A 24387-nucleotide genomic window follows, 5' to 3' on the forward strand; every position below is an offset into this window, starting at 1 on the left:
TGTCTGACTGTCTTATCTACATCTGCCTGCACACATGGATAAATGCACTACATTAATCTTTATCAAACACCATTCTCACAAACATTTCATTAGAGACTGTTGGAAAATAGGGGCTAAAATGAGGTTATTTACAGTGTTTGTAAATTTTAAATTACTGAATTAATTACTCTTTACTGAGAGTAATGTCAGAACAGCAAAAATGCATAATGATTTCTGATATTGATTTTTTGCTAAGTTTTCTTTCAACAGTTGCAAGGAGATAATAGATGTAAACGTGTGTGTGTGTGTCCAACTTTGATAACTTTAAGACTTGTGGATTCCAACTCCCAGAATTCCCCAGCCACTATGGCTGATTGAGGAATTCTGGGAGTTGGAATCAGCAAGTTTAAAGTTGCCAAGGTAGGAGAACTCTGCTGTAAACTAATCATTAGCTTTAAGGAAGTGTTGGTCAACGTTAGAGTACTAATTTTCAAAACTTTTCCAGTATGGAGAACATCGTTAATGCCAAAGATGAACCAATCCTCTAAGTATTCAGGCTTCTTCCAAAGAAGCAAATTGTTTTCAGGTTTGTGCAACTGAAGCAACTGGTTTTTCAGTAGTATCTTTTTATTCTTGTGGCCAGGCTATATTATTCTAATAAATGTAGTGTCATGAAGATTATTAATAAAATGCAGAAATAAAGAGCAGTGGATTCCTTTTGTTTTAGGAGCTGTTTTGCCGTGTATAGGCTTGTGCAAATGCTTCAGAATGCTTCTTGGAAAACCCTGGTTTGAATTCACGGTGAGAAGGGTCAGCGTAATGAAGAAGCTAGGATTGCTGTTAGAGTGAAGTGGCCATGCTGAGCCTTTGGGAGGACCCTAATGCTTTGAGCAGTGGGTTCAGGGGTGACAGCAACTTTTGGCTGTGTCTCTACCTACCATTCACTTTGCAAACTCTCTCTCTGAATGATGTGAAGAGTTCTAGTAGATTGGGGATATGAACACTTGAAAGAAGATTTACAACTTCTAAGATACAGTTGGATTATATTCTTGTTGCCATCTAATGAACTGCAAATTTCTTTAGAAGGTCAATTTGTTGTTGCCTTACTGTTGATTTATGCCAATACAGCCATGACAATTACATATAATAATTTCTGGATTCTGCTTTTGTATGCCTACATTCCCCCCCCCCCCAATCTCCTGATCTTGGTTCATAATTTAACTTTAATACGCATTTCGATTGGCATTTGATCACATGTATCATTGAAGAGACGAGATTCATCTGAGGAAAGAAACTGATTCCTAGGTTACGGTTAATTTTCTGCACTAATCCTGAATCACAAAGGTAACAGCAAAACATATTAAAGGGCAACTAACAAAGAAGACGTAATGATAGTCTTGATCCATAATAGCGATGTTCTTGTCCCGGGGAAAAAAATTCCTTTGGAAGAAAGCATTACCAGTGGAAAATCCACAATGCTTCTGCAATAAAAGATTTGTGAACACGGTTGTTAACTGAGCTTCTTGCTTCTAGAATCTTCTGCATTTATTTAACATTGCAGAATTAGTGGTGGTTAGGAAAATAAACTCACTGGAGAAGAGCCTAATGGTGAGAACGATTGAGGGCAAAAGAAGAACGGGATGGCAGAGAATGAGGTGGCTGGATGGGGTCACTGAAGCAGTCGGCATGAGCTTAAATGGACTCCAGGGGATGGTAGAGGACAAGAAGGCCTGGAGGAACGTTGTCCATGGGGCCTTGATGGTTCGGACATGACTTCTCGACTAACAACAACAATACGAAAAGTTTTTTAAAAAAGAATTTACATCTAGATAACAAATGATTTTTAAATATAATCAGGTATCCCCATTCTGAGTTTTGGGGTATGATAGAGTGTTGCTTCCAAGAGTTCACATAATGTATATATTTTGTATCTTGAGAGCAACAAATAAGGCCCTTGTTTTGTTGGCTGAACAAGAAAAGGTTTTTCAAAATGCTTCAGACCTATTAATTATACATAATTGTGTTATTCTGTGGTAGCTAAAAATCAGAAAAAAAGGAGTGGCACCTTTTCAGACCCCCTTGGGTGATTCTTCTCAAGGTCCATATAAATCCCACTAAACATGGAAAGGGTCTACCTGAGTTGGTTTCTAATACTTCACTATCCAGAATATTATCACCAGCCTGCAAGGCGGATATACAGTTTCAATTGGATTGCCTTTTGGTAAGTACTGGCAGTTTTGAGTGATAATTCTCCCCCTTGGGGAGAAATTAGTACAGTGTATTGAACTCCAGCTGTTAATTAGTACCCAATTGATTATTGGTCAGATCTTAGGCAGAGTTTCTCCTTCTGGTTGGCGCAACCCCAAAGCACATGAACCACTTTCTGAAAATAATAATAATACAAAAACAGACAAAATAATGTTCAATAGATTTGGACTCATTAGTGTAAATAAGGTTTGCTGTGATACTGTTTTCAAATGGTTACTGTTGGGTGCTGAGATTTCTGTGAAATGACAGTTCTCTTTCAGGGATGGAAGAGACCCAGTTTGGTTTGGTGGTTAAGACTCCAGGCTAGAAAGCAGGAGACTGTGAGTTCAAGTCTCTCCTTAGCCATGAAAGCCAGCTGGGTGACTTTGGGCCAATCACCAGGAGACAGTGAATTCTAGTCCCGCTTTAGCCATAAAAACTGGCTGGATGACTTTGAGCCAGTCACACACTCTCAGCCCACTTTTACAGGGTGGTGGTTGTGGGGAAAATAGGAGGAAGCATATTGTGTGTTGGGTAAGTTCACCGCCTTGAATTATTTATAAAATAATAAAGGCAGATGTATTAAATAAATGAATAAATAAAGGAAAACCTTTGATATCAGATTTTTTTTTCAAATTTAATTTGAATTGCTTGCCATCTTGTATTTGTACACTTGTTAACAGCAAACATTGGATGTATCCTTTCATACGACATTAAAGATGAAGGGTTGAAGGTGGTGGGCTCAAAAGAAGGATATTTTAGCAAAAGTAATGGAACACTTGCACATTCCAGCTAGTAACAAATTGATTTTGGTGATTCCCGAATTCTGGTTTTAACAGTTTGTTGAATTCTTAATACTTTTACTGACATGATTTTAGTCTGACTTTGCAATTTTTATTATTACTATTGTTTTGTAAAGATTTTTTTCCTACTTTTTACAAAGAGACTGTTTGTGTACTGCCAGGTTGACGAGGTTTTGCCTGTTTTAAGGTATATTACAAATATGCGAATTGCATCAATCTAGCAGACGTTTTGAAAAACATCATTTTACCTTAAAATCACATGTTCCATTTTACCGGCCTCCTTCATATAGAAAATACATTCTCTTTGATACTAGTATTAAAACCAAAAAAAACAACAACAACGAGGCAAACTCTTCAGTATTTTCTATGTAGAAGGAAGTTTTCTGTACATTTCTCCCATGTCTTTACATCATGGTAGTTTGAATAACCATGCTTCCATATTCACATCAACTTTTTTTGTTTTTGTTTTTCCAATTTATACACAGCACTTGCTCTGAAATTTGGGGACTGAGTACACCAAATACGATAGATCAGTGGGATACCACAGGCCTATACAGCTTCTCTGAACAAACCAGGTGAATATTCTGCCCTGTGTCTCATTGTAGAGATCTTGCGGGTGGGTAGCCTTTTAAACACGGATGGTTGTGTTCTCAGTTGATGTTTTAACCCAGGGGTCTCCAACCTTGACAGCTTTAAGACTTGCGGACTTCAACTCCCAGAATCCCTCAGCCAGCTTTGCTGGCTGAGGGATTCTGGGAGTTGAAGTCCACAAGTCTTAAAGTTGCCACGGTTGGAGACCCCTGTTTTAACCAATGAAAGTTCTCTTCCTATTAGTGCTATGGGAAGACTTGGGAGGGGGGGCATGTGACTTCATAGTCTGTTCTTCAGTTAACAACATTGGGGTCATCTTACCTCATACCAGGTTACCAAGTGTGTCTTTAAAAATGCTTGCACACTATATATTTATATGTATGTTGTTTTTTTAAAAAAAGAATCAGATATGTACGCTCAGAGACAAGAAAACAACTTGTCTGGCTTTTGATGGTTCCTTTTTTTTTTCCCCCCTTCCCATGTCACCCTATTTGCATTGTGTGCTGAGATTTTTGTCTTTCCCATCCCATGAGTCATAAATTCATCCGCATTTGTGTAGGCCTAGGCGGTCTTTTATCTTAAAACCAGCAAAACTTTTCAACTGGTAGCAGCAAGGGGTGCAGAAATCACAGACGAGCACGATGTCTCGTCTGACGGAAGCTGCGTGTTCTCTGCCAGCGTTTCTCAGTCTGAGCCACTTTGAAGACCTGTGGACTTCAACTCCCAGAATTCCCCAGCTAGCCCTGCTGGAAGCCCAAAGGACTTCAAAGTAAGCTCAGGTTGAGAAACACGGTTTTATGCAATGTGAATTCCTTTGGTATCTGACTGCTATAATTTTATGTGCAGTCTTGTACAACCTATATTCTTAACAGCAATAATTGTCTGTTTTAGCCTAGTGTTAAGTGTTGCTGATGAGCAGACTTATTTATCGTTCGGTCATTATGACCCACACAGATTCTTTGATTCAAGGGCCAGTAATAGCAGTCTGTGCACTAACCAAAGAATATTGCAATGTCGAAAGATATAAACATCTGTGGCAGACTCTTTTGCATTTTTCTTTTTCGGGTAGGACGGAAGGGTGCTCTAAGCGCCATAGTTCTGAGTAGGTCATCTGAAATATGCTGCAAGTCAACAACTCAGAACATTCTGGAATATTTTTTCCCCCCTCTCTCTAGGTCTCTTGATGGCCGCCTCCAAGTGTCCCATCGTAAAGGATTGCCGCATGTCATTTACTGTCGCTTGTGGCGCTGGCCTGACCTACACAGCCACCATGAACTTAAGGCCATTGAAAACTGTGAATATGCTTTTAATCTTAAAAAGGATGAAGTGTGTGTAAATCCTTACCATTACCAGAGAGTGGAGACTCCAGGTACGAAGATGGCAAGCATGGCTGACGTAAAGGGGTTGGCTAATGCAGGCTTCCGTTACTAAACCTCCGACGTAGCGCTCAGTGTGTACAAAGTTGAATCAAAAGGAGCGTCTGCGTTATTTCCAAGGGTTTGAGCGGGAGTTACTCCAACTTTTAATTTTTCACAGCGGCGCGTAAATATTGAGAAAAGCATTGTTTGTTGTATTGAATGCATGTGTTTGACACTTCCTGGTATAACATGGAGCTGCAAAGGGTTGCAAGCGTTCGCCTCAATTATTTATTTATTTATTAAATTTTTATACCGCCCTTCTCCCAAGGGACTCAGGGCGGTTTACAGCCAAAATAAAAACGACAGCAATATACACATAAAACCATGAATTAAAAAACTTATTACACAAATGGCCGAATTAAAACATTTAGAATAAAACCCCATAAATTATAAAATATTAAAACATTAAAAATAATTAAAATCCTATGCCAGTCCTGCGCGAACAAACAAATAGGTCTTCAGCTCGCGGCGGAAAGTCCGAAGTCCAGGGGGAAGTTCGTTCCAGAGGGTGGGAGCCCCCACAGAGAAGGCCCTTCCCCTGGGGGCCACCAGTCGACATTGCTTGGCAGACGGCACCATAAGGAGTCCCTCTCTGTGAGAGCGTACAGGTCGGTGGGAGGAATTCGGTAACAGCAGGCGGTCCCGTAAGTACCCTGGCCCTAAGCCATGGAGCGCTTTAAAGGTAGTCACCAACACCTTGAAGTGCAGCCGAAAGACCACAGGTAGCCAGTGCAGACTGCGCAGGAGTGGTGTTACATGGGAGCAACGTGAGGCTCCCACTATCACCCGCACAGCTGCATTCTGAACCAACTGGAGCCTCCGGGTGCTCTTCAAGGGGAGCCCCATGTAGAGAGCATTGCAGTAATCCAAGCGAGAGGTAACCGGAGCATGAGTGACCGTGCATAAGGCATCCCGGTCAAGGAAGGGCGCAACTGGCGAACCAGGTGAACCTGGTAAAAAGCCCTCCTGGCAACGGTCGTCAGATGATCTTCGAAAGACAACCGTCCATCCAGGAGGATGCCCAAGTTGCGCACCCTTTCCACTGGGGCCAATGATTCGCCCCCAACCTGTCAGCCGCGGCTGCAGCTGACGGTACCGGAGTGCCGGCATCCACAGCCACTCCGTCTTGGAGGGATTGAGTTTGAGCCTGTTTCTCCCCATCCAGACCCGTACAGCTTCCAGACACCGGGACAGCACTTCGATAGCTTCATTGGGATGGCCTGGGGTGGAAAAGTACAGCTGCGTATCATCAGCGTACAGTTGGTACCTCACCCCAAAGCCATTGATGATCTCACCCAGCGGCTTCATATAGATGTTGAACAGGAGAGGCGAGAGAATCGACCCCTGCGAGGGGCCTCGCGGTCGATCTCTGCCCTCCTGCCAACACCATCTGCGACCGGTCAGAGAGATAGGAGGAGAACCACCGATAAACAGTGCCTCCCACTCCCAAACTCCCTAACCGGTGCAGCAGGAAACCATGGTCGATGGTATCAAAAGCCTCTGAGAGGTCTAATAGGACCAGGGCAGAGGAGCAACCCCTGTCCCTGGCCCTCCAGAGATCATCCACCCACGTGACCAAAGCCGTCTCCGTACTGTACCCGGGTCGGAAGCCAGACTGGAACGGGTCTAGATAGACAGATTCATCCAGGTATTGGGGTAATTGACGTGCCACCACACTCTCAACAACCTTCGCCACAAAGCGAAGGCTGGAGACCGGACAATAATTTCCTAAAACAGCCGGGTCCAGGGAGGGCTTCTTGAGGAGGGGCCTCGCCACCGCCTCTTTCAAGGCGGCGGGGAAAACCCCTTCCATCAAAGAAGACAAGAAGACAATTAAAATGACAAGAACTCCTCAATTATCTTTCTTTTCTGCTTTGTTGTAGAGACTCAAGTGGCTCGAAGAATTTTTAATATAGAGACATCTGAACGATACTTTTGTTCACCTTTCTTTGGTAGTTCCAGGGAAAGGATTCCATCACAATTTGGAACAGCCACTTAAGAGTGCTTAATTTCTTGTTTTCCCCCAGTCCCCTGTAATTTCTAAAAGAAAGTTTGTTCAGGTGGATTAAAAAAGTGTTTCTGAGGACAGGTTATTGCTTAATTGTTAACATGTCATAGGTGCAAGGAACTGAGACTGATGGAACTGGTCCCACGCTAATTTAGTCTCAGATCTATCACATGAGCTGAGAGTCTGTGGAGATTCTCTGCCATCCCAGAATCATGGTTGTCCCAAAGATGCTTTTTCAAAAGGCAGCCAGACTTTGAACTTATTTCACCTTATTTTCCAAAGTACCTGAAGGCAAGACAAGAAACGATGGATACAAACTAATCAAGGAGAGAAGCAACCTCGAATTGAGAGTAGAATAGAATTGAATAGAATTCTTTTATCAGTCAAGTGTGATTGGACGCACAAGGAACTTGACTTTGGTGCATATGCTGTCAGTATACATAAAAAGACAAGATACATTCGTCAAGAATCATAAGGAGAATCTTCCTAACAGTGAGGACAATTAACCAGTGGAACAGCTTTGCCTTCAGAAGTTGTGGGTGCTTCATCACTGGAGGTTTTTAAGAAAAGACTGGATAGCTACCTATCTGAAATGGAATAGGGTCTGCTGCTTGAGCAGGGGGGTTGGATTAGAAGACAGTCCCTTCCAGCTCTATTCTGATTGATTGATTGATTGATTTTCCTTGAAGATGTGTCGCTTCTCATTCAAGAAGCTTGAACTGAAGAAGCTGCTTGGACTGGACTGAACTGAAGAAGTTTCTTTGTGGATGAGAAGCAAAACATCCTCAAGGAAAAACAAAATCCAGTTATTACCTTTGGAAAAAGCATCTTTTGAGATACATGAGCGGAGAAATGCTCCAAAGTGACTTCAGTGAATTCTGTATCTGGATCCTTCTCCTTTACATTTCATATCTACTGTTAAAAGGGTTAAACAAGAATCAGAGAGATCCCGTTTGGATCTCAGTCTTTAAGATAACTTCATTCTCTTGGTTCAGTCATTGCTTTCCATTCCTTAAGACTTCCACCTTTTCCTCCTGGGGTGTTTCTGGAGCAAATAAGACAAATTTCTGCTTGTCAGAAGAACTTGTGGAATAAAGAAGATAACCTTTTTAGTAAAAATGCCTAGGAGATGCTGGCTAAGTCTTCAGACGGCAGTACTCTATTCACCATGAATATTCGCATGTAACGTATATTAAGTATCTCCCCCAAGCGTTGATTCTTAAATTAGCATTTTATGCTAATTGGTGTGATTTTCTCCATGCTTACCTGGAAATAAGCCCGTTGCCAAAATTTGGGTTTAATCCCGAATAAGCATAAAATTGAACGGTCAGCGCTTTGAATTAAAACGTTGTTATATGACTATAGAGTCTGCAATACGTTTTACAGAGGAGTGTCTGTATTGTATATTTTAAGCATGGTAAATTGTGCTAAACCTTTTGGGATCTTTTCCCTCTTCCCAGTTCTGCCTCCTGTTTTGGTACCACGGCACACTGAGATTCTGACTGAACTTCCTCCTCTTGATGACTACACTCATTCCATTCCTGAAAACACTAATTTTCCAGCAGGAATTGAACCACAAAGCAATTACATACCAGGTATTCCTGTAAATGCAAATAGAACTAAACTGAAATCCATTGTATAATGTGCCAAAAGAAAATAACAGCATGGGAAGCATGATGCTTGCTAGGATTGGTATTTCTTTGTAATTGTTGGAGTGCTCTGGGTCCAGCTAAAAGTTTTTCAGCCATCATCAGAATCTTTGCCAATGTACTTTTTTATAAAGAAAAGAAGAAAGAAGATCTTTGACAGCATCTTTTAAGAGCCGTGGTGGCGCAGTGGTTAGAGTGCAGTACTGCAGGCTAGTTCTGCTGACTGCCGGCTGCCTGCAATTTGGCAGATCAAATCTCACCAGGCTCAAGGTTGACTCAGCCTTCCATCCTTCCGAGGTGGGTAAAATCAGGATCCAAATTGTTGGGGGCAATGGGCTGACTCTGTCAACCGCTTAGAGGGGCTGTAAAAACACCGTGAAGCAGTATATAAGTCTTAAAGTGCTATTGCTATTGATAGCCAGTCCACCCAGCCATAATGGAGTTTGAGGTTATAGGTACCATTCTCCTCAATTTACAAACAATGCATTTAACATCGCAAAAGCATTGAAAAAAGTGACTTAGACCCAGTCTTTGCATTTATGACCCTCACAGCACCCCTGTGGTTACATGATCAACATTTCAGCGCTTAGCAATCTGAATATCTCTGCAACAGCTGCAGCAGCATCCTGAGGTCATGTGATCACTATCCGCCGTCTTCCCAGAGGGCTTCCAACAAGCAAAGTCAATGGGAGAAGCAGATTTTGTTGTAACAACTGTAGCAAAAAGTGTCATAAAATCAGACACAATTTACTTAATTGCCGTATCACTTAGCAACAAGAGGTCTGGTCCCAATTCTGGTTGTAAGTTGAGGGCTGCCTCTAATGGAGGATTGCCAACAGATTTCTCCCCCCCCTCCCCTCTGCCTGATCATATGTTGATGCCTGGAGTTTAGTGGGCATCATCAACTACCAGGTGACTTTTCCTGGTAGATTTTAATTAACCGGTTTCCTAATATTATTTGTTTAAGCTTACCCCAGTGTAGTTTACACTTTAAGTTATATAGGCTACATTCAGCAGCTCTTGCTGAATTATTTTTAAACAGTCCTTTTGAGATTTTTTTTTTAAAGAGACCTCCCTGTTTTAGAATACCTAACTTAAATTCTTTATCTCTTGGTTGTGCCACTACCATATTGAAATTCCATTTTACACACACTTTCCTCAAACTTTCCCTGAAGAACTGCAAACCATAAACATTATTTTATTGCATTTACCTAGGTGTTTAGCTGATTTATGCTTGAGCAGGGGGTTGGACTAGAAGACCTCCAAGGTTCCTTCCAAGTCTGTTATTCTGTTACATTTTCAAATGAACTAATTGTGCTTCTCCACTGTCATTTGATGTTGTGGGTTGTACTTCTAGTTTTATTTGTAAATCATAAAGTGTGTTCTGCGAGCTGGAGTGCATATAAGCTTATGAAAAATAACTTTTGTCCATTAGTTATAATTAAAAGCACTTGAATTTGCCTTGCGTAACAAAAAGAACACATAAATGTCAGGAACTCTCCTTAATTGTCCATGGGCTGTATATATATTGACCTTTGCTGAGGAGGGAACTGCCTTATGGGCATCTCCAGCCACATATGGGATCGTGTGTTAAACTGGCTGTCGTCTAACTTACCTTTGCAGTGAATCAGAAGCATGAATGTCTCTGGAGATTCTCCGTCATCCAGGTCATGGTTGTCCCAAAGGTGCTTTTTTTTTTCAAGAGGCAAATGGGCTTTCTGGTTTCCCTTTGAAGACGTTTTGCTTCTCATCCAAGAAGCTTTATTAGAAATAAATTAATAATAATAAACTTCTTCAGCTCTGACTGGATGGTGGGGATCCTTCCATTCCCCACCGTCCAGTCAGAGCTGAAGAAGCTTCTTGGATGAGAAGCAAAACGTCTTCAAAGAGAGGCCAGGAAGCCCAGTTACCTCTTGGGAAAAAAGCAAAAAAGAACAGAAGTATGAATATGTTTTTATTTTGTTATCTCTGCATTCACAAGCTTGCTTACTGTATGGTAATTGAGGCTATGAAAACTAGCACCCTTCCCCTCCCCTCCCCCCTTTAGGGCATTTCCTTGTGAAATTGGGAGGTCCACACTGGGCTTTTTCTGTGTGTTTGCTTGAGAGCTGTGGTGGCGCAGTGGTTAGAATGCAGCACTTGCGGGCTAATTCTCCTGACTACCAACCGCTGAGAGTTCGATCCTGACCGGCTCAAGGTTGAGTCAGCCTTCCCTCCTTCCAAAGTCGATAAAACGAGGACCCAGATGGTTGGAGGCCATAGGCTGACTCTGTAAACCTCATCGAGAGGGCTTTTAAAACACTGTGAAGGAGTATATAAGTCTTAAGCGCTATTGCTGTTGTGAATAGAAACGTCCATAGGATTACAAGCTCTACGTTGGTCAGGACTTTCCTGATTTAATGAGGGTGAGTGGAAAAGCTCTAGGCACTTACATGCGCGTCTATGGACAATTTGGGACCACAATGTCCAGAGCTGCTCCTTTTTTTCTATTTCCATTCTGAAAAAGACCACCATCCCTCCAAAAAATCAAAAACTCACTCCACAGTCTTAACATCTGAATATGTCTACGCTGGTTTAAAGATAGCAACCTACGGCTTACAGAATCGGGGAAGGGAGAAAGAAAGGAGGGAAGTGCAAGTGACTCATTTTTTTTCCCTCTGAACCTGACAATGATACTTTCTTTGCTGTCTTGATTGTGGCAGTGTGATTTCCAGCCAGAGGTGTGTTTAGATAGGCTCAAGGGCCGCAATTCGATTCCTAAATATTTTCTCTGTTCTTTGTTTATTGCTAAAACATCTAGCTAGCGTTGATGATATTGAGCGAAGGTTTTATTTTAAAGGGTTCTCAATTATGTTTTGCTCTTGGTAGAAACACCACCCCCTGGCTATATCAGTGAAGATGGGGAAACAAGTGACCAGCAGTTGAACCAAAGCATGGATACAGGTAAATGCCTTCATTTTTATGGTGTGCTCAAGTCTTCTGCCCATTTTCTGTTACATTGTCATATATCTCTGTGACAAAAAATGTTCTTTGGTTATATCAGTGTTAAATTTTAAAGCAGTGTTAGCGAACTTTTTCATCACCAAGTGCCGAAACGGGAGCTAGCGCACATGGGGGAGCTGAGCTTCCGGTTTCCGGTGTGCACATGCACGCTGGTCTTCCGGTTTCTGGCACGCATGGTGCATGAAGACCAGCTGGCCGGTGCGCATGCATGCGCCGGAAACCGGAAGCTCAGATTCCCGCTCTCTTCCATTTTCCAGTGCTCCCGCACGCATGAAGACCAGCTGGCTGGCGCACGTGTGCACGCCGGAACATGGAAGAGCAACTGCAACTGCCAATGGCTGGTGTGCCTGGAGAAATGGTTCTGTGTGCCACTTATGGCACGCATACCATAGGTTCGCCATCACGGTTTTAAAGGGTAGGTTGGTTTATTTGTTCGTTTAAACTTATTGGCCACCAAACTCCAGTGCACTCTGGTGCTATACATAATATAGAAAAGATTCAGAAAAATGCAAATAACTTTGTTTCTACCTGGAAACCGCTTCTGGACTTTGTGCTTGAGGTAGAAAAAAAATTGAAACTTTGATTTTGGCTTTTACCGATTAGGTAGATACGGCGTAACAGCAAATGGCTAGTTTAAACTACAAGCAAAGTCAATGGAAAGCCAGATTCACTTAACAGTTATGTTACTAATAATTGCAGTGATTCACTTAACAGTGGTGGCAAGAAAGGTTGTAAAACGGGGTAAAATTCACCTAACAATCTCCAGGTTTATTAATAGAAATTTTGGGTGCTCAATTGCAGTCATAGGTCAAAGACTACCTGTACATTTCAAATTTCTTGGATTATTACATACTAAAATGGCAAAGGGTTAGCAAATGCCCTTTTCAGTAGGTTAATATGTATCATCTATCCCAGTGGTAGTCAACCTGGTCCCTACCGCCCACTAGTGGGCGTTCCAGCTTTCATGGTGGGCAGTAGGGTTTTTGTCAGATACTGAAGCACTTTCCTTTTTTTTTTAATTTAACTGACTTTTAAAAAAAATTTCATAGCATTATTTAAAAACATTTTCATTAGGTTTTCGTAAAATTCCCCGTGACAATTTAAATTTCTGAAAATATACTATTTGTATTGCCCGCGCATAAGTTTAGTTCACATTACGTAAGTGAAACTAAATGGCGCTATAGTGCGACCGCAGACAAAAGAGCCTCGTCCCAGAATAGCTCGCGCATCTCCCCTCACACCACCCAGCTGTAACAGACAAGCAGAGCTGGTAGCTGGCGCCCCCCCCCCCAACCCAATCCACGATGCGCGAGAGGCATGCGCAGATGACGATACACGGCGCATTACTGTGGAACCGGTGGGCGGTTAGAAAATTTTACCACTAACAGAGATACAAAAGTGGGCGGTAGGTATAAAAAAGGTTGACTACCCCTGATCTATCCTGATTTCTTAACCTTGATTTTTGTTACGTTACTGCTAATAGAAATAAGATAAATTCTAAGCCGGTTACTAGAACTAATGCTAAGGTACTGTCATGGCAATTATAGTTCCTCCCCTCCTTTGTCCAAATACTTTCCAATCTTTTCAACATTTCATTGTGTTGGGGAAAGAATAAAACTGATTCCAGATTCTTTGGACTACCGTGTCCAAAGGTAATGGTAACTTGTGAAAAAACATGGCATCTGGATCCCTTGTCTAAATCAGGGGTCTCCAACCTTGGCAACTTTAAGCCTGGCGGACTTCAAGCTTTGCTGGCTGGGGAATTCTGGGAGTTGAAGTCCGCCAGGCTTAAAGTTGCCAAGGTTGGAGACCCCTGGTCTAAATGATTTGTGTGGTGTGTTTGTATGCGTGCCCATGCAGGCAGGAGGGAAAAAAATTAAATAATGTCCTTGATTGTTTTCCCAGGATCGCCGGCAGAGCTGTCTCCTAGTACACTCTCTCCTGTCAATCATAGCCTAGGTAAGCAGAGAACGCTTTCAGCAACTGAACTGGATAAATGGCTTGGCTTGGGACCCGGGTACTTACGGGACCGCCTTCTGTTACCACATGCCTCCCACCGACCCGTACGCTCGCACAGAGAGGGCCTTCTCAGGGTGCCGTCCGCCAGACAATGTCGGCTGGCGGCCCCCAGGGGAAGATCCTTCTCTGTGGGGGCCCCCAATCTTTGGAATGAACTTCCCCCTGGTTTACGTCAAATACCTGACCTTCGGACCTTCCGCCGCGAACTGAAAACATATCTGTTTGTTCGTGCGGGGCTTTCTTAAATTGTTTAGTTTTAAATTTTAAACTTCTCTCTGGTTTTAATTGGGGTTTTTAGATTCTTAACTATTTTAATTTCGGCCACACTGTATAATAAGTTTTTTAATTTTATTTTAACTGTACATTGTTTCTTTTTAATTTGGCTGTACATCGCCCTGAGTCCTTCGGGAGAAGGGCAGTTTATAAATCTAATAAAATAAATAAATAAATAATAATAAAATAAATGTCTTTGCTTTAAGAAATAGGAAGAGTACTCTATAATACTCTATATTATCAGATAATAATCTGTAGCAAGATAATAATCAGATAATAATCTGTAGCAAATAGGAAGAGTACTCTATATTATCAGATAATAATCTGTAGCAAGAAATTGCAGAAAATACATTAGTTGGCATTTCTACCTGGTGCACCATTAAAATACGTTTCAGGTTAAAAAAATATATATATACCCTGCCCTGTGATTTGAGACGGGGTGTCCAATCTTGACCATTTTAAGACTTGTGGACTTCAACTCCCATGCTGGCTGGAGTATCCTGGGAGTTGAAGTCTATAAGTCTTAAAGGGCCCTGCTTTAGGGCATTGGTCTTCAGGCTTGGGGTTCACTTCCAAGTGTGGGATATGTCCACATTCCACTGAGACAGACAGACAATAAATAAAGCCTTTTGTGTCCTGGTAAGATCAGCCGCTCCTTATTTAAATATTTCCCTCAGCGGAAGTATTGGTTCTCTTCTAGAGTCATGTGAAGAGCAATGTTAGTGTGCAAACATGGTAAAAAGATTTAAAAGTTTAAAGAGTTGCACGTTGCGATCAGCAGCTTAAAATTAGATACTCCTATGGACATATCCTGAGCTAAAAATGTAATTCTAATAAGGATGTACATAGTAGTTTTGAATGCTGACCTTGCTTGAAATGAATTGTCCACTACCTTCGAATAGCCTTGAGAGGTATTATTGCCTATAAAGTAGATAACTAAGGCTAAGTAGAAGAGTTTGATTCACCATTCAACTGCTTAGATATACCGTTAAATTAAATTTTCCTACTATGGGGGACACTATAAAAATGTTGTACTCCACACTATGGGGGACGCATATTGGTTTCCCTCCAGATGTTGTTGGACTGCAACTCCCAACAGTAAAACCAGCCAGTCCTCAACTTATGACCACAATCGAGCCTGGAATTATGGTCATAAGTCATTGTCATACCTTGAGTCATTGTGTCCACACCCTATTTTTTTGACAATTTTTAAAACTGGCTGTTACGCAAATCTATTGCATGTTTTTTTTTTTTTTTGACAACAATTGGAATGAAATGCCAGAAACAGATTAAAAACCGAGGCAAATTATAGTCACATGGTTGTGCGTGGGATGCTACAAATGGCCGTAAAGGCAAGCTGGTTGTCAAGCACCCTAAATACGTTCACATGACCACAAGGGGAGGGGTATGGCAGTCATAATTTTGAAAATGAGTCATTAGGTTTGGGGGTGTCTAGCTTAACTTCAAACAGCCTCTAAGCGATCAGTCATAAATTGAGGATTACCTGTACTTTGTCGGGATATTACTACCATGTTTCCCCGAAAATAAGACCCTGTCTTATATTTTTTTTTTAACCCTGACATAAGCGCTTGGCCTTATTGCCATGCACTTAAAAGCCTGATTGGCATTATTATCAGGGGATGTCTTATTTTGGGGGAAACAGGGTAGCATACTGTATGTTTAATGAAAGTTGTATCAATTTATGGGTGCCTCCGTTCTATCAATTTATAGGTGCCCATACAATTCATTAAAAATCAAATGTTGAGTCTTTTAACTAGTTCCACTAACTTGTATTAATATTTTTATGGACTGTGTTTTTCGAAATGAGCTTCTTAAAACATGAATCCTTTACTGTGCTATGGGCAATTACAGTATTTTTCAGACTGTAAGACACACCGGAGTATAAGATGCACCAAGATTTCAAAGCGGAAAATTTCAAAGAGAAAAAAAAATAGTTTTTGTTCTCCATGCGTCTGGTTTTTGCCCTCCCCAGCCCCCAGGAGCACTCTGCAGGCCTCCCAAACCCTCTGTGTCTCATCTTTTTGCAAAAAACGGGCCTGTTTTCATGAAAAACAGGCCCATTTTTGGCCTCCTGAACATCCCCACATCAGTGGTGGGTTGTTACTCACTGGATCAGGCGAACTGATGGTGGCAGCGGGAGGCTCCGCCCACCCAGATGCTTCTGCGCATGTGCAGGAGTGCACGCGCATGAGTGAACTGCTAGCGATGGGATTTGGAACCTGTCCCTGCCCCACACAACCTATTTTTGCCCCCAGGAGCACTCTGCAGGCCCCCCAAACCCTTTGTGCATCCTGTTTTTGTGAAAAATGGGCTCATTTTTGGCGAAAACGGGACATGTGGGGGAGGAGGGTTCGGGAGGCCAAAATTGGCCGCATTTGGTCTATAAGACGCACCGACATTTCCACCCTCCTTTGCGGGTGTGGGGGGAGTGTGTCTTATACTCCGAAAAGTACGGTAAATCAATATGGTTTAATCTAGGACCACATTATCATGGAAAATGTGGTGCCAAAGAATGGAACAGAAAAGGGGAATAAAGATATGACATTGTTAGTGAAAATAAAGTTTCAGGCAGAGGATAACTTCAACTCAGTTTTCCCCTGCAGATAAAACGAAGAAACACGGCGTGAGCATTCCCTAAAATTAAGACGTTCAGATTGTTTTGCGTGAGGCGAGTTAGAGCAAACATAGCCTTTTTAATAAAACGTATTATATTTTTATTTTACCGGCAATCGGTTAATTTTTGGATTAAGCGAAGAAGCCCCCTCAGCCACTGTCCCGCCAGAGCTTGCATTATGGTTTCACTGAGAACATGGACAGTCCTGCCCTGTTTCAATAATGGTAGCCATGACTGTCAGACCCTTGCCAGATACTGTGAAGTAGAGGGCATATAAAGAAGGATTTTTAAGAATGGATTTCTTTCTCCCTGCCAGACTTGCAGCCAGTTACCTACTCGGAGCCTGCCTTTTGGTGTTCAATAGCATATTATGAACTAAACCAGAGAGTAGGGGAAACTTTCCACGCATCGCAACCGTCGCTTACCGTAGATGGCTTCACGGACCCATCCAACTCCGAACGATTCTGCCTAGGTTTGCTCTCCAACGTTAACAGAAACGCCACGGTGGAAATGACAAGACGGCACATAGGTAAAGGGGGGGGGGCTAATCCCCTGATGAATTAGCAGTCTTCTGCCCTTCACAGTTCGTTCGTTCGTTCTTTCTGTCTGCCTGTCTGTCTTTCTTTCTTTCTTTCTTTCTTTCTTTCTTCCTTTCTTTCTCTTCCTTCTTTCCTTCCTTCCTTCTTTCATTTTCTTTTCCTTCCTTCCTTCCTTCCCTTCCTCCCTCTTTCTTCCTCCCTTCCTCCCTCCCTCCCTCCCTTTCTTTCTTTCCCTTCCTTCCTTCCTTCCTTCCTTCCTTCCTTCCTTCCTTCCTTCCTTCTTCCTTCCTTCCTTCCTTCCTTCCCTCCCTTTCTTTCTCCCTCCCTCCCTCCCTCCCTCTTTCTCTTTCTTTCTTTCTTTTTCTTCCTTCCTTTTCCTTTTCCTCCTTCCTTCTGTCCTTCCTTCCCTTCCTCCCTCCCTCTCTTTCTCCCTGCTTCTTTCTTTCTCTCCTTCCTTCCTTCCCTCCCTCTCTCACTTTCTCCCTCCTTCCTTCCCTTTCCCTTACATAAAAGCATTTAAACAAGCAATACGAGAAGAAGTAAAACTCAGTTCTTTCCTTTAGTTTCATAACTATGGCATGCTAGCTCTAAAAGAATAGCAATCCAACTAATTTGCAAAAATGATAGAAGGGGGCCTAAGCAGTTCAGATGTTAACTTCCAGCATTTCTCTTTTCCTCGTTCCCCCCACCCAGGAAGGGGAGTGCGTCTGTATTATATCGGTGGGGAAGTTTTTGCCGAGTGCTTAAGTGATAGTGCAATCTTCGTGCAGAGTCCCAACTGTAACCAGAGATACGGCTGGCATCCGGCCACCGTGTGCAAAATCCCACCAGGTAAGATACGTGAAACCAACCCACCCACCCCCAGTGTATTCAGTATATTAAAATACATGTCCAGAGCTGTAAGGCAGATTTCTTCCAGGTGATGTCTTTAGATCTTCTGAATGTCAAATCCCTTATTTTCTAACCAGGAGAAACTGTGCTTGGGAATATTGGGAGATGAATTCCAGCATCTCCAAAAGCTGTTCCATTAAAAAAAAATGATGCTGAATCATTAACCTGATGCTGAATCATTAACCTGGTAACTTACAGATACAGATTAACAGAGTTGGAAAGGACCTTGTAGGTCATCTAGTCCATTCCCTCACCCAAGCAGGAGACCCCACAACATTTCTGACAGATGACAGTAATGAAGCTCCCACAACTTCTGAAAGCAACTTCTGTTCCATGGGTTGATTGCTCTCACTGTCACAAAATTTCTCCTTATTTCTAGGTTGAATCTCTCCTTGATCAGTTTCCATCCTTTATTCCTTGTCTGGCCTTCAGGTGCCTTGGAAAATAGATTGACCCCCTTCCTCCTCTCTGTGGCAGCCCCCCCAAATATTGGAACCCTGCTATCATGTCTCCCCTGGTCCTTCTCTTCACTAGACTAGCAATCTCCAGTTCCTGCAACCATTCATCGTATGTTTTAGCCTCCAGTCCCTTCATCATCCTGGTTGTTCTTCTCTGCACTCTTTCTAGAGTTTTTCTGAACATCTTTTTTTATAGTGTGGTAACCAAAACTGGATGCAGGTCTCTAGGTGTGGCCTTACTAAGGCTTGGCAATCGTAACCCCCGGCTGTCTTTCCCCTTCATATAGGTTGCAACCTGAAGATCTTCAACAACCAGGAATTTGCTGCTCTTCTGGCTCAGTCTGTGAATCAGGGCTTCGAAGCCGTCTATCAGCTGACCCGCATGTGCACCATCAGGATGAGTTTTGTGAAAGGATGGGGAGCTGAATACAGGTACTTGGTGGAGCTTGGAAGAATTCCCTTGTGGCAGGGTTGGCATTCCCAAGCCTACATCCAGGTGCAGTCCTAGCCTTCTCACAGAATCCCTCTGGGTCTAGCCTCATCCTTGGCATGCTTTTTGTATACAAATAGTGGTGGTTTAGGTCAGGGGTCTCCAAACGTGGCCGCTTTAAGACTTGTGGACTTCAACTCCCAGCTTTACCGGCTGAGGAACTCTGGGAGTTGAAGTCCACAAGTCTTAAAGTTGCCAAGGTTGGAGGACCCCTGATTTAGGTCACCTCAGGCTCTTTTGTGAAAACCCAAGCTCTCTCTCCTCCCCCTTTAATACTTCAGCGATCCTTGGGTCCAACTTTTTTTGGAAGACTGAAAGTCCATTCGGCTTTGATCTGCACCTAGGCGGGAGAGGGGTTTGAAAGCTGACGCCGAAAGGCATTTCTCACCTATGACACGTCTTGTGGTTTCTCTGTCCCCACCCCCTCCCCAAATTCCTTCCCATTGGTACTTTAAGCTTTACAGTTCCCTGTGGATGTCGTACAGCCTGAAGCAGCGATCGAGTTTTGTAAATTAGTTCTTTTATTTCTTTTATACCCCACCTTTTATGATTTTGATTAAAAACAACTCAAGGTGGCAAATATATCTGGTTTTTTTTTAAAATTCGCATTTATATCCCGCCCTTCTCCGAAGACTCAGGGCGGCTTACACTATGTTAGCAATAGTCTTCATCCTATTTGTATATTTATATACAAAGTCAACTTATTGCCCCCAACAATCTGGGCCCTCATTTTACCTACCTTATAAAGGATGGAAGGCTGAGTCAACCTTGGGCCTGGTGGGACTAGAACCTGCAGTAATTGCAGGCAGCTGTGTTAATAACAGACTGCATTAGTCTGTTGAGCCACAAGAGGCCCACACTGTTGCTCCTTCCTTCTATTTTCCCCCTCAGTAACCACCCTGAGAGGTGAGTTGGACTGAGAGAGAACGGCTGGCCCAGCTGACTTTCATAGCTAAAGGAGAACTAGAACTCACAGTCTAGCCGTGATAGCTCAGGCTGTAAGAAGCCTGTTATTAGAACACAGCAGCCTGCAATTACTGCAGGTTCAAGCTCGGCCCGAGGTTGACTCAGCCTTCCATCCTTTATAAGGTAGGTAAAATGAGGACCCAGATTGTTGGGGGGGCAATAAGTTGACTTTGTAAATATACAAATAGAATGAGACTATTGCCTTATACACTGTAAGCCGCCCTGAGTCTTCGGAGAAGGGCGGGGTATAAATGTAAAAAAACAAAAAAAACAAAACAGTCTCCTGGTCTCTTTTCTGGCGCCTTAAGCCAAACTAGGCCAAACAGACTGTCTCTAATTCTATAGAGCAGGGGTCTTCAACCTTGGCAACTTTTAAGACTTGTTAATATAAGCCAGTTCTTAAGCACCTGAATTTTGCGCCTGAATATTGATCACGTGACCGCAGGGATACATACTTGCAACAGTCGCAAGTGTGAAAAAACGGTTGTAACTCAATTCCCCCCCCCCAGAACCATTGTAACTTTGTATATCCGCGAAACGATCAGTTTGTAAGTCAAGGCCTAGCAGTCATTCTATTCGGCTGGTGTGCTGTTTTCGCAAATGCCCGCAAAGGCTTTTTTTTATTCATTCCTTCTCTGACCCCTATCTCTCCCCCCCTCCACCTTTTTTTTTTTTTTACCTTTCAGGCGTCAAACGGTAACAAGCACTCCTTGTTGGATTGAGCTGCACCTGAACGGGCCTCTACAGTGGCTGGATAAAGTATTGACTCAGATGGGGTCTCCCTCAGTGCGTTGCTCTAGCATGTCGTAATCTCGGAGGGCCCAGAAGTCCTGGCAACGGCTCGTTCTGTCGCAGTCAACGCGTGCGTGGTCTCCATGAACTGTTTTCCTATCCAAAAAAAGTTCTGAGAGAAAGAGAGAGAGAGAGAGAGAGAGAAAGCACTTGAGAATCTCATCAGTTTTCAAGCACCTTGGGATTTTGTTTCTTATACTCTGATACTAGGTGAAACGTTAGTGTATAGAAACACCTTCTCCTGAAGGAGGGAGGGACATTTAAAGACTTTTAACGGTGTTTTTTTTTTTATTGGGTATATATAAATCGAGTGTCCTACAGGTTTACCAATAACATGGAGAAGTACAGTTTTAGCAATAGGTCAAGAAGCCTCTCCCAAGTGTGGCACCATTTTTGCAGTCCTAGTTAACAAGTTGTCCACTGGTAGATGTACGGAGCTCCGGCTTAAGCAGACATCTCATAAAAAGCCTAAATACTTGGTTCTCCATATTTTTTTATATTTTTGTATACATATCGGTGTGCGTGCAGGCTTTTTTACACTGTCTTGAAGTGCTTGTTACAGAAAGCTTCCCGTTCCATTCTCTTCAACTGCTGACCAGAGAGAGAGAGAGAGATTAAATGTTGGGTTTTATCCCCTGAAAACTTGAGGGAACCAAACACGTTCCAAATAAATTTCTTAACCTTCCTCACTCTTCAAACGATCAAATCCCAGCTTGAAATTGGGACACGCCCCTGTCCATTCAGCAAATGCATTTGTTGCCGGCAGTCGCTGCTGTCGTCCTTCAGATTCTCTTTGTATCATTTATGCACTAACGGAGTAGTGTAATTGTAGGTCAGTTCGGTTTTTATAACCAATGAAGCAAATCACATTTTCTCTTAACCGGTGAATCAATCAGCTTTCTCCCTCACCCCCTTTGCTGCCTCCAAGACCCGAATGTTTATATAATCCATGATTAGTAGATTTTGCTCCCGGTTTCAAATCCTACTTAAGAAAGACAGCAGGATATTCTTCGAACGAGATTGTCGGGTACGGCTTGACTGATCCATCCTTCCCTATCGGGAAGAGAGCTTGTGTTCCCTTCCTTAAATGTCTCCATCAGCCCTCTTATCTCAGGGGTCTCCAACCTTGGCAACTCTAAGACCTGTGGACTTCCAGCTCCCAGAATTCCTTAGCCAGCAAAGCAAAGCTGGCTGAGGAATTCTGGGAATTGAAGTCCACAGGTCTTAAAGTTACCAAGGTTGGAGACCCCTGCTCTATCTAATACACCATCGGATGTTAACAGTGGGCCTGCAAAAGCCTGCCTACTTCCCTGAAAATAGTATTTTTATGACGTGTTTGCTTGCTGGGCTTCTAAATCAAATCGACGAAGGGGAAGGCCAAGCAGGTGACTTGCTTTCTTCTGTTATTTCCCCCAAGTCTTCCTTCTGCCGCATCTGGAGTCCGAGGGGAAGGAAGGGCGTGAGGAGGGGAGAAGTGAGGCCGCTTCACAATTTCCTTCTTACAGATGGCGGAACAGGCATTTTCTGGGTGGGTTGTATAAAGGGGCAATTTCACCAAAGGTTTCTTTCTTTCTTTTTTTTTCTTTTTTGTTTGTTTGTTTTTGAACTGTAGAATTGAGCCACCAGCGTCCATGATAGGATCTTGTGCAGAAGCCGCAACGGCGGCTTCTGCGGGTTGCTTATTGCTTGACCAAAGGAAACAATCTTCAGAGTTACATGTTAGGGTGAATCTTAGGACACTCCTACATCTGGACCTTGCTTTAAAAAAAAAAAAGTATTTTGAATTATATTCTACAGATACATCTGGGTTGGGTAAGGGTTGGGGAAACTTGTACAGAAGGATTCTTCTGACTTGAAAAGTATACATCTTACTAACACATCTTGTGATCTAGCTGTCTGTCCTCTTTGTCGTGGCAGTAGCAGGATTGCTTTTTGTTTCTTTCCTACTTCTCCCCATCCCCACCCCCCCTCCGAAACCCCTGCCCCCCCCCCTTAAAAAAAGTTACTTTGCACTAGCCTTGTACTTCGTAAGTACACCTAGTGGCAATTCGAACTTTGACAACTAACGTCTGGCCAGTGTTAAGCTTTGTCATCAGCTGCCTGAACCTGAAAGGCAACGAGGGATGTGTTTTTTATTTTTATGCCGTAACAAAATAGGGCATAAGAGCAATACCAAAAAGTTTTTAAAAAAATAACGCCGGTGGGGAGGGTGGGTTGGAAACCCAAGTGTGGGCCGGGGCAATTCAGAAGAAGCATTGGGCAAAGAGTTACCAATTTGTGTAGTTTTACCAGTAGCCTCATGTATTGGTAGAACTTGTAAAACTTAAAAAGAGGGAAGCTTTCATCTGTGTTGCATTTGCCTAATATGTGAATACACTAATAAAAGTTTTAATTCTCATTCTTGTTCGTGTGGTGCTTTGGGGGGGGGGAAGACTGTGATCAGTGGTGTCAACCTCAAGGCCCGCAGGATGCATCCGGTCCATGGAGTCCTTAAGTCAGCCCGCGGGGCCACCTTGGAAACTAAAGGACCCGTTCCGCAAGTACCTTTGCCACAGTCGTGAAATCTAAATTTCTTTCCTATGGGTTCTGTGGGCGTGGCTTGGTGGGGAGGGGGTCATGTGACTGGGTAGGCGTGGCTGTAACCATGTGATGGGGGATCAAAAGACAGAACTCACTAGCAATGTCCTGCTTGAGCAGGGTTAGACTAGGTGACCTCCAGGTACCTTCCAGCCCTGGATTATCCTCTGAAAGCTGCATCTGGTGCCAGGTTTGTAGTCTGTCCGTCCTTCCTCTCCTTTTTCCTTCTTTCTTCCTCCCTCCCTCCCTCCCTCCCTCAAAAATGAATCCCCCCACACACAATTTTTGCCTAGCAGGCTTCAGCTTTTTTACCTTTTAAAAAATGCTTTTAAAAGTAAAAAAAAAGGCTCTGACGATTGTGTGGCTCAGCTGGGCATGGGGGGTGGGGCAGGGATTTTTGTTACCGGTTCTCTGAACCACCTGTTGCCATTGCTACCGGATCAGCCAATCCGGTCTGAACCGGGAGCATTTTGCCCTTGCTCTGCCAGCGAAAACTGACCCTGATCTGACCCTGCACGCAGCCCTCCCGAGCTCCGTATTTGGCTGCAACGGTCTCCTGCAGCCCTCTGCCCTCTCCCGGCCTCCATTTTTCATGGCAGTGGGCTGCAGGAGGCCGTCCCAATCGAAAATGAGCCTGGAAGGACCCCACGCAGGCTGCAGGATGTTGAGCTGGCCACACCCACTCAGCCCCCCTCCTGAGGTCAAGCACAACCCTGATAACGGCCCTCAATGAAATCAAGTTTGACACCCCTGACTCCGTTGGAAAGCTCGGCATAAACGAGGATCCTAAATATCAAATGCCAGCTTTAACGGTTCTTAGATGTGAAGATCTATATCTTGAACCATATCTAAGTTGAGCCAAGGCAGGCAGGGCTCAAGATTGTCTCGTCAGGACATTTGTCTGAAGTGTTGCTTGCGTCTCTCAGGCTAACAATCTGAATTCTGGGGCGCCAGCATGGAGTGATGGAGGCCCTCTGGGACAGGGGTCTCCAACTTTGGTCCCTTTAAGACTTGTGGACATCAACTCCCAGAGTTCCTCAGCCAGCTTT

The 24387-nt window shown here is 43.2% G+C and overlaps 1 protein-coding gene across 5 annotated transcripts in view; it reads left to right on the forward strand.

Annotated features, from left to right (window-relative positions):
* The window catches only part of SMAD2 (SMAD family member 2), a 59451-nt gene extending 36292 nt beyond the window's left edge, over positions 1-23159 (forward strand). For 3 of the 5 annotated variants that reach the window (XM_058171014.1, XM_058171013.1, XM_058171015.1), the window contains exons 3-11: positions 3515-3604; positions 4796-4989; positions 8507-8641; positions 11564-11638; positions 13604-13657; positions 16942-17154; positions 17858-17995; positions 18801-18945; positions 20656-23159. In XM_058171014.1, coding sequence (XP_058026997.1) covers positions 3515-3604; positions 4796-4989; positions 8507-8641; positions 11564-11638; positions 13604-13657; positions 16942-17154; positions 17858-17995; positions 18801-18945; positions 20656-20779 — 1168 coding nt within the window. In that variant the 3' untranslated portion in view covers positions 20780-23159. The remainder of the gene's footprint in view (positions 1-3514; positions 3605-4795; positions 4990-8506; positions 8642-11563; positions 11639-13603; positions 13658-16941; positions 17155-17857; positions 17996-18800; positions 18946-20655) is intronic. The other 2 variants (XM_058171017.1, XM_058171018.1) reach the window with 2 other exon arrangements.
* Positions 23160-24387: the final 1228 nt, after the last annotated feature.

Source organism: Ahaetulla prasina, chromosome 2, assembly GCF_028640845.1.
Source record: "Ahaetulla prasina isolate Xishuangbanna chromosome 2, ASM2864084v1, whole genome shotgun sequence".
In the NCBI taxonomy this organism is placed as follows: domain Eukaryota; kingdom Metazoa; phylum Chordata; class Lepidosauria; order Squamata; family Colubridae; genus Ahaetulla; species Ahaetulla prasina.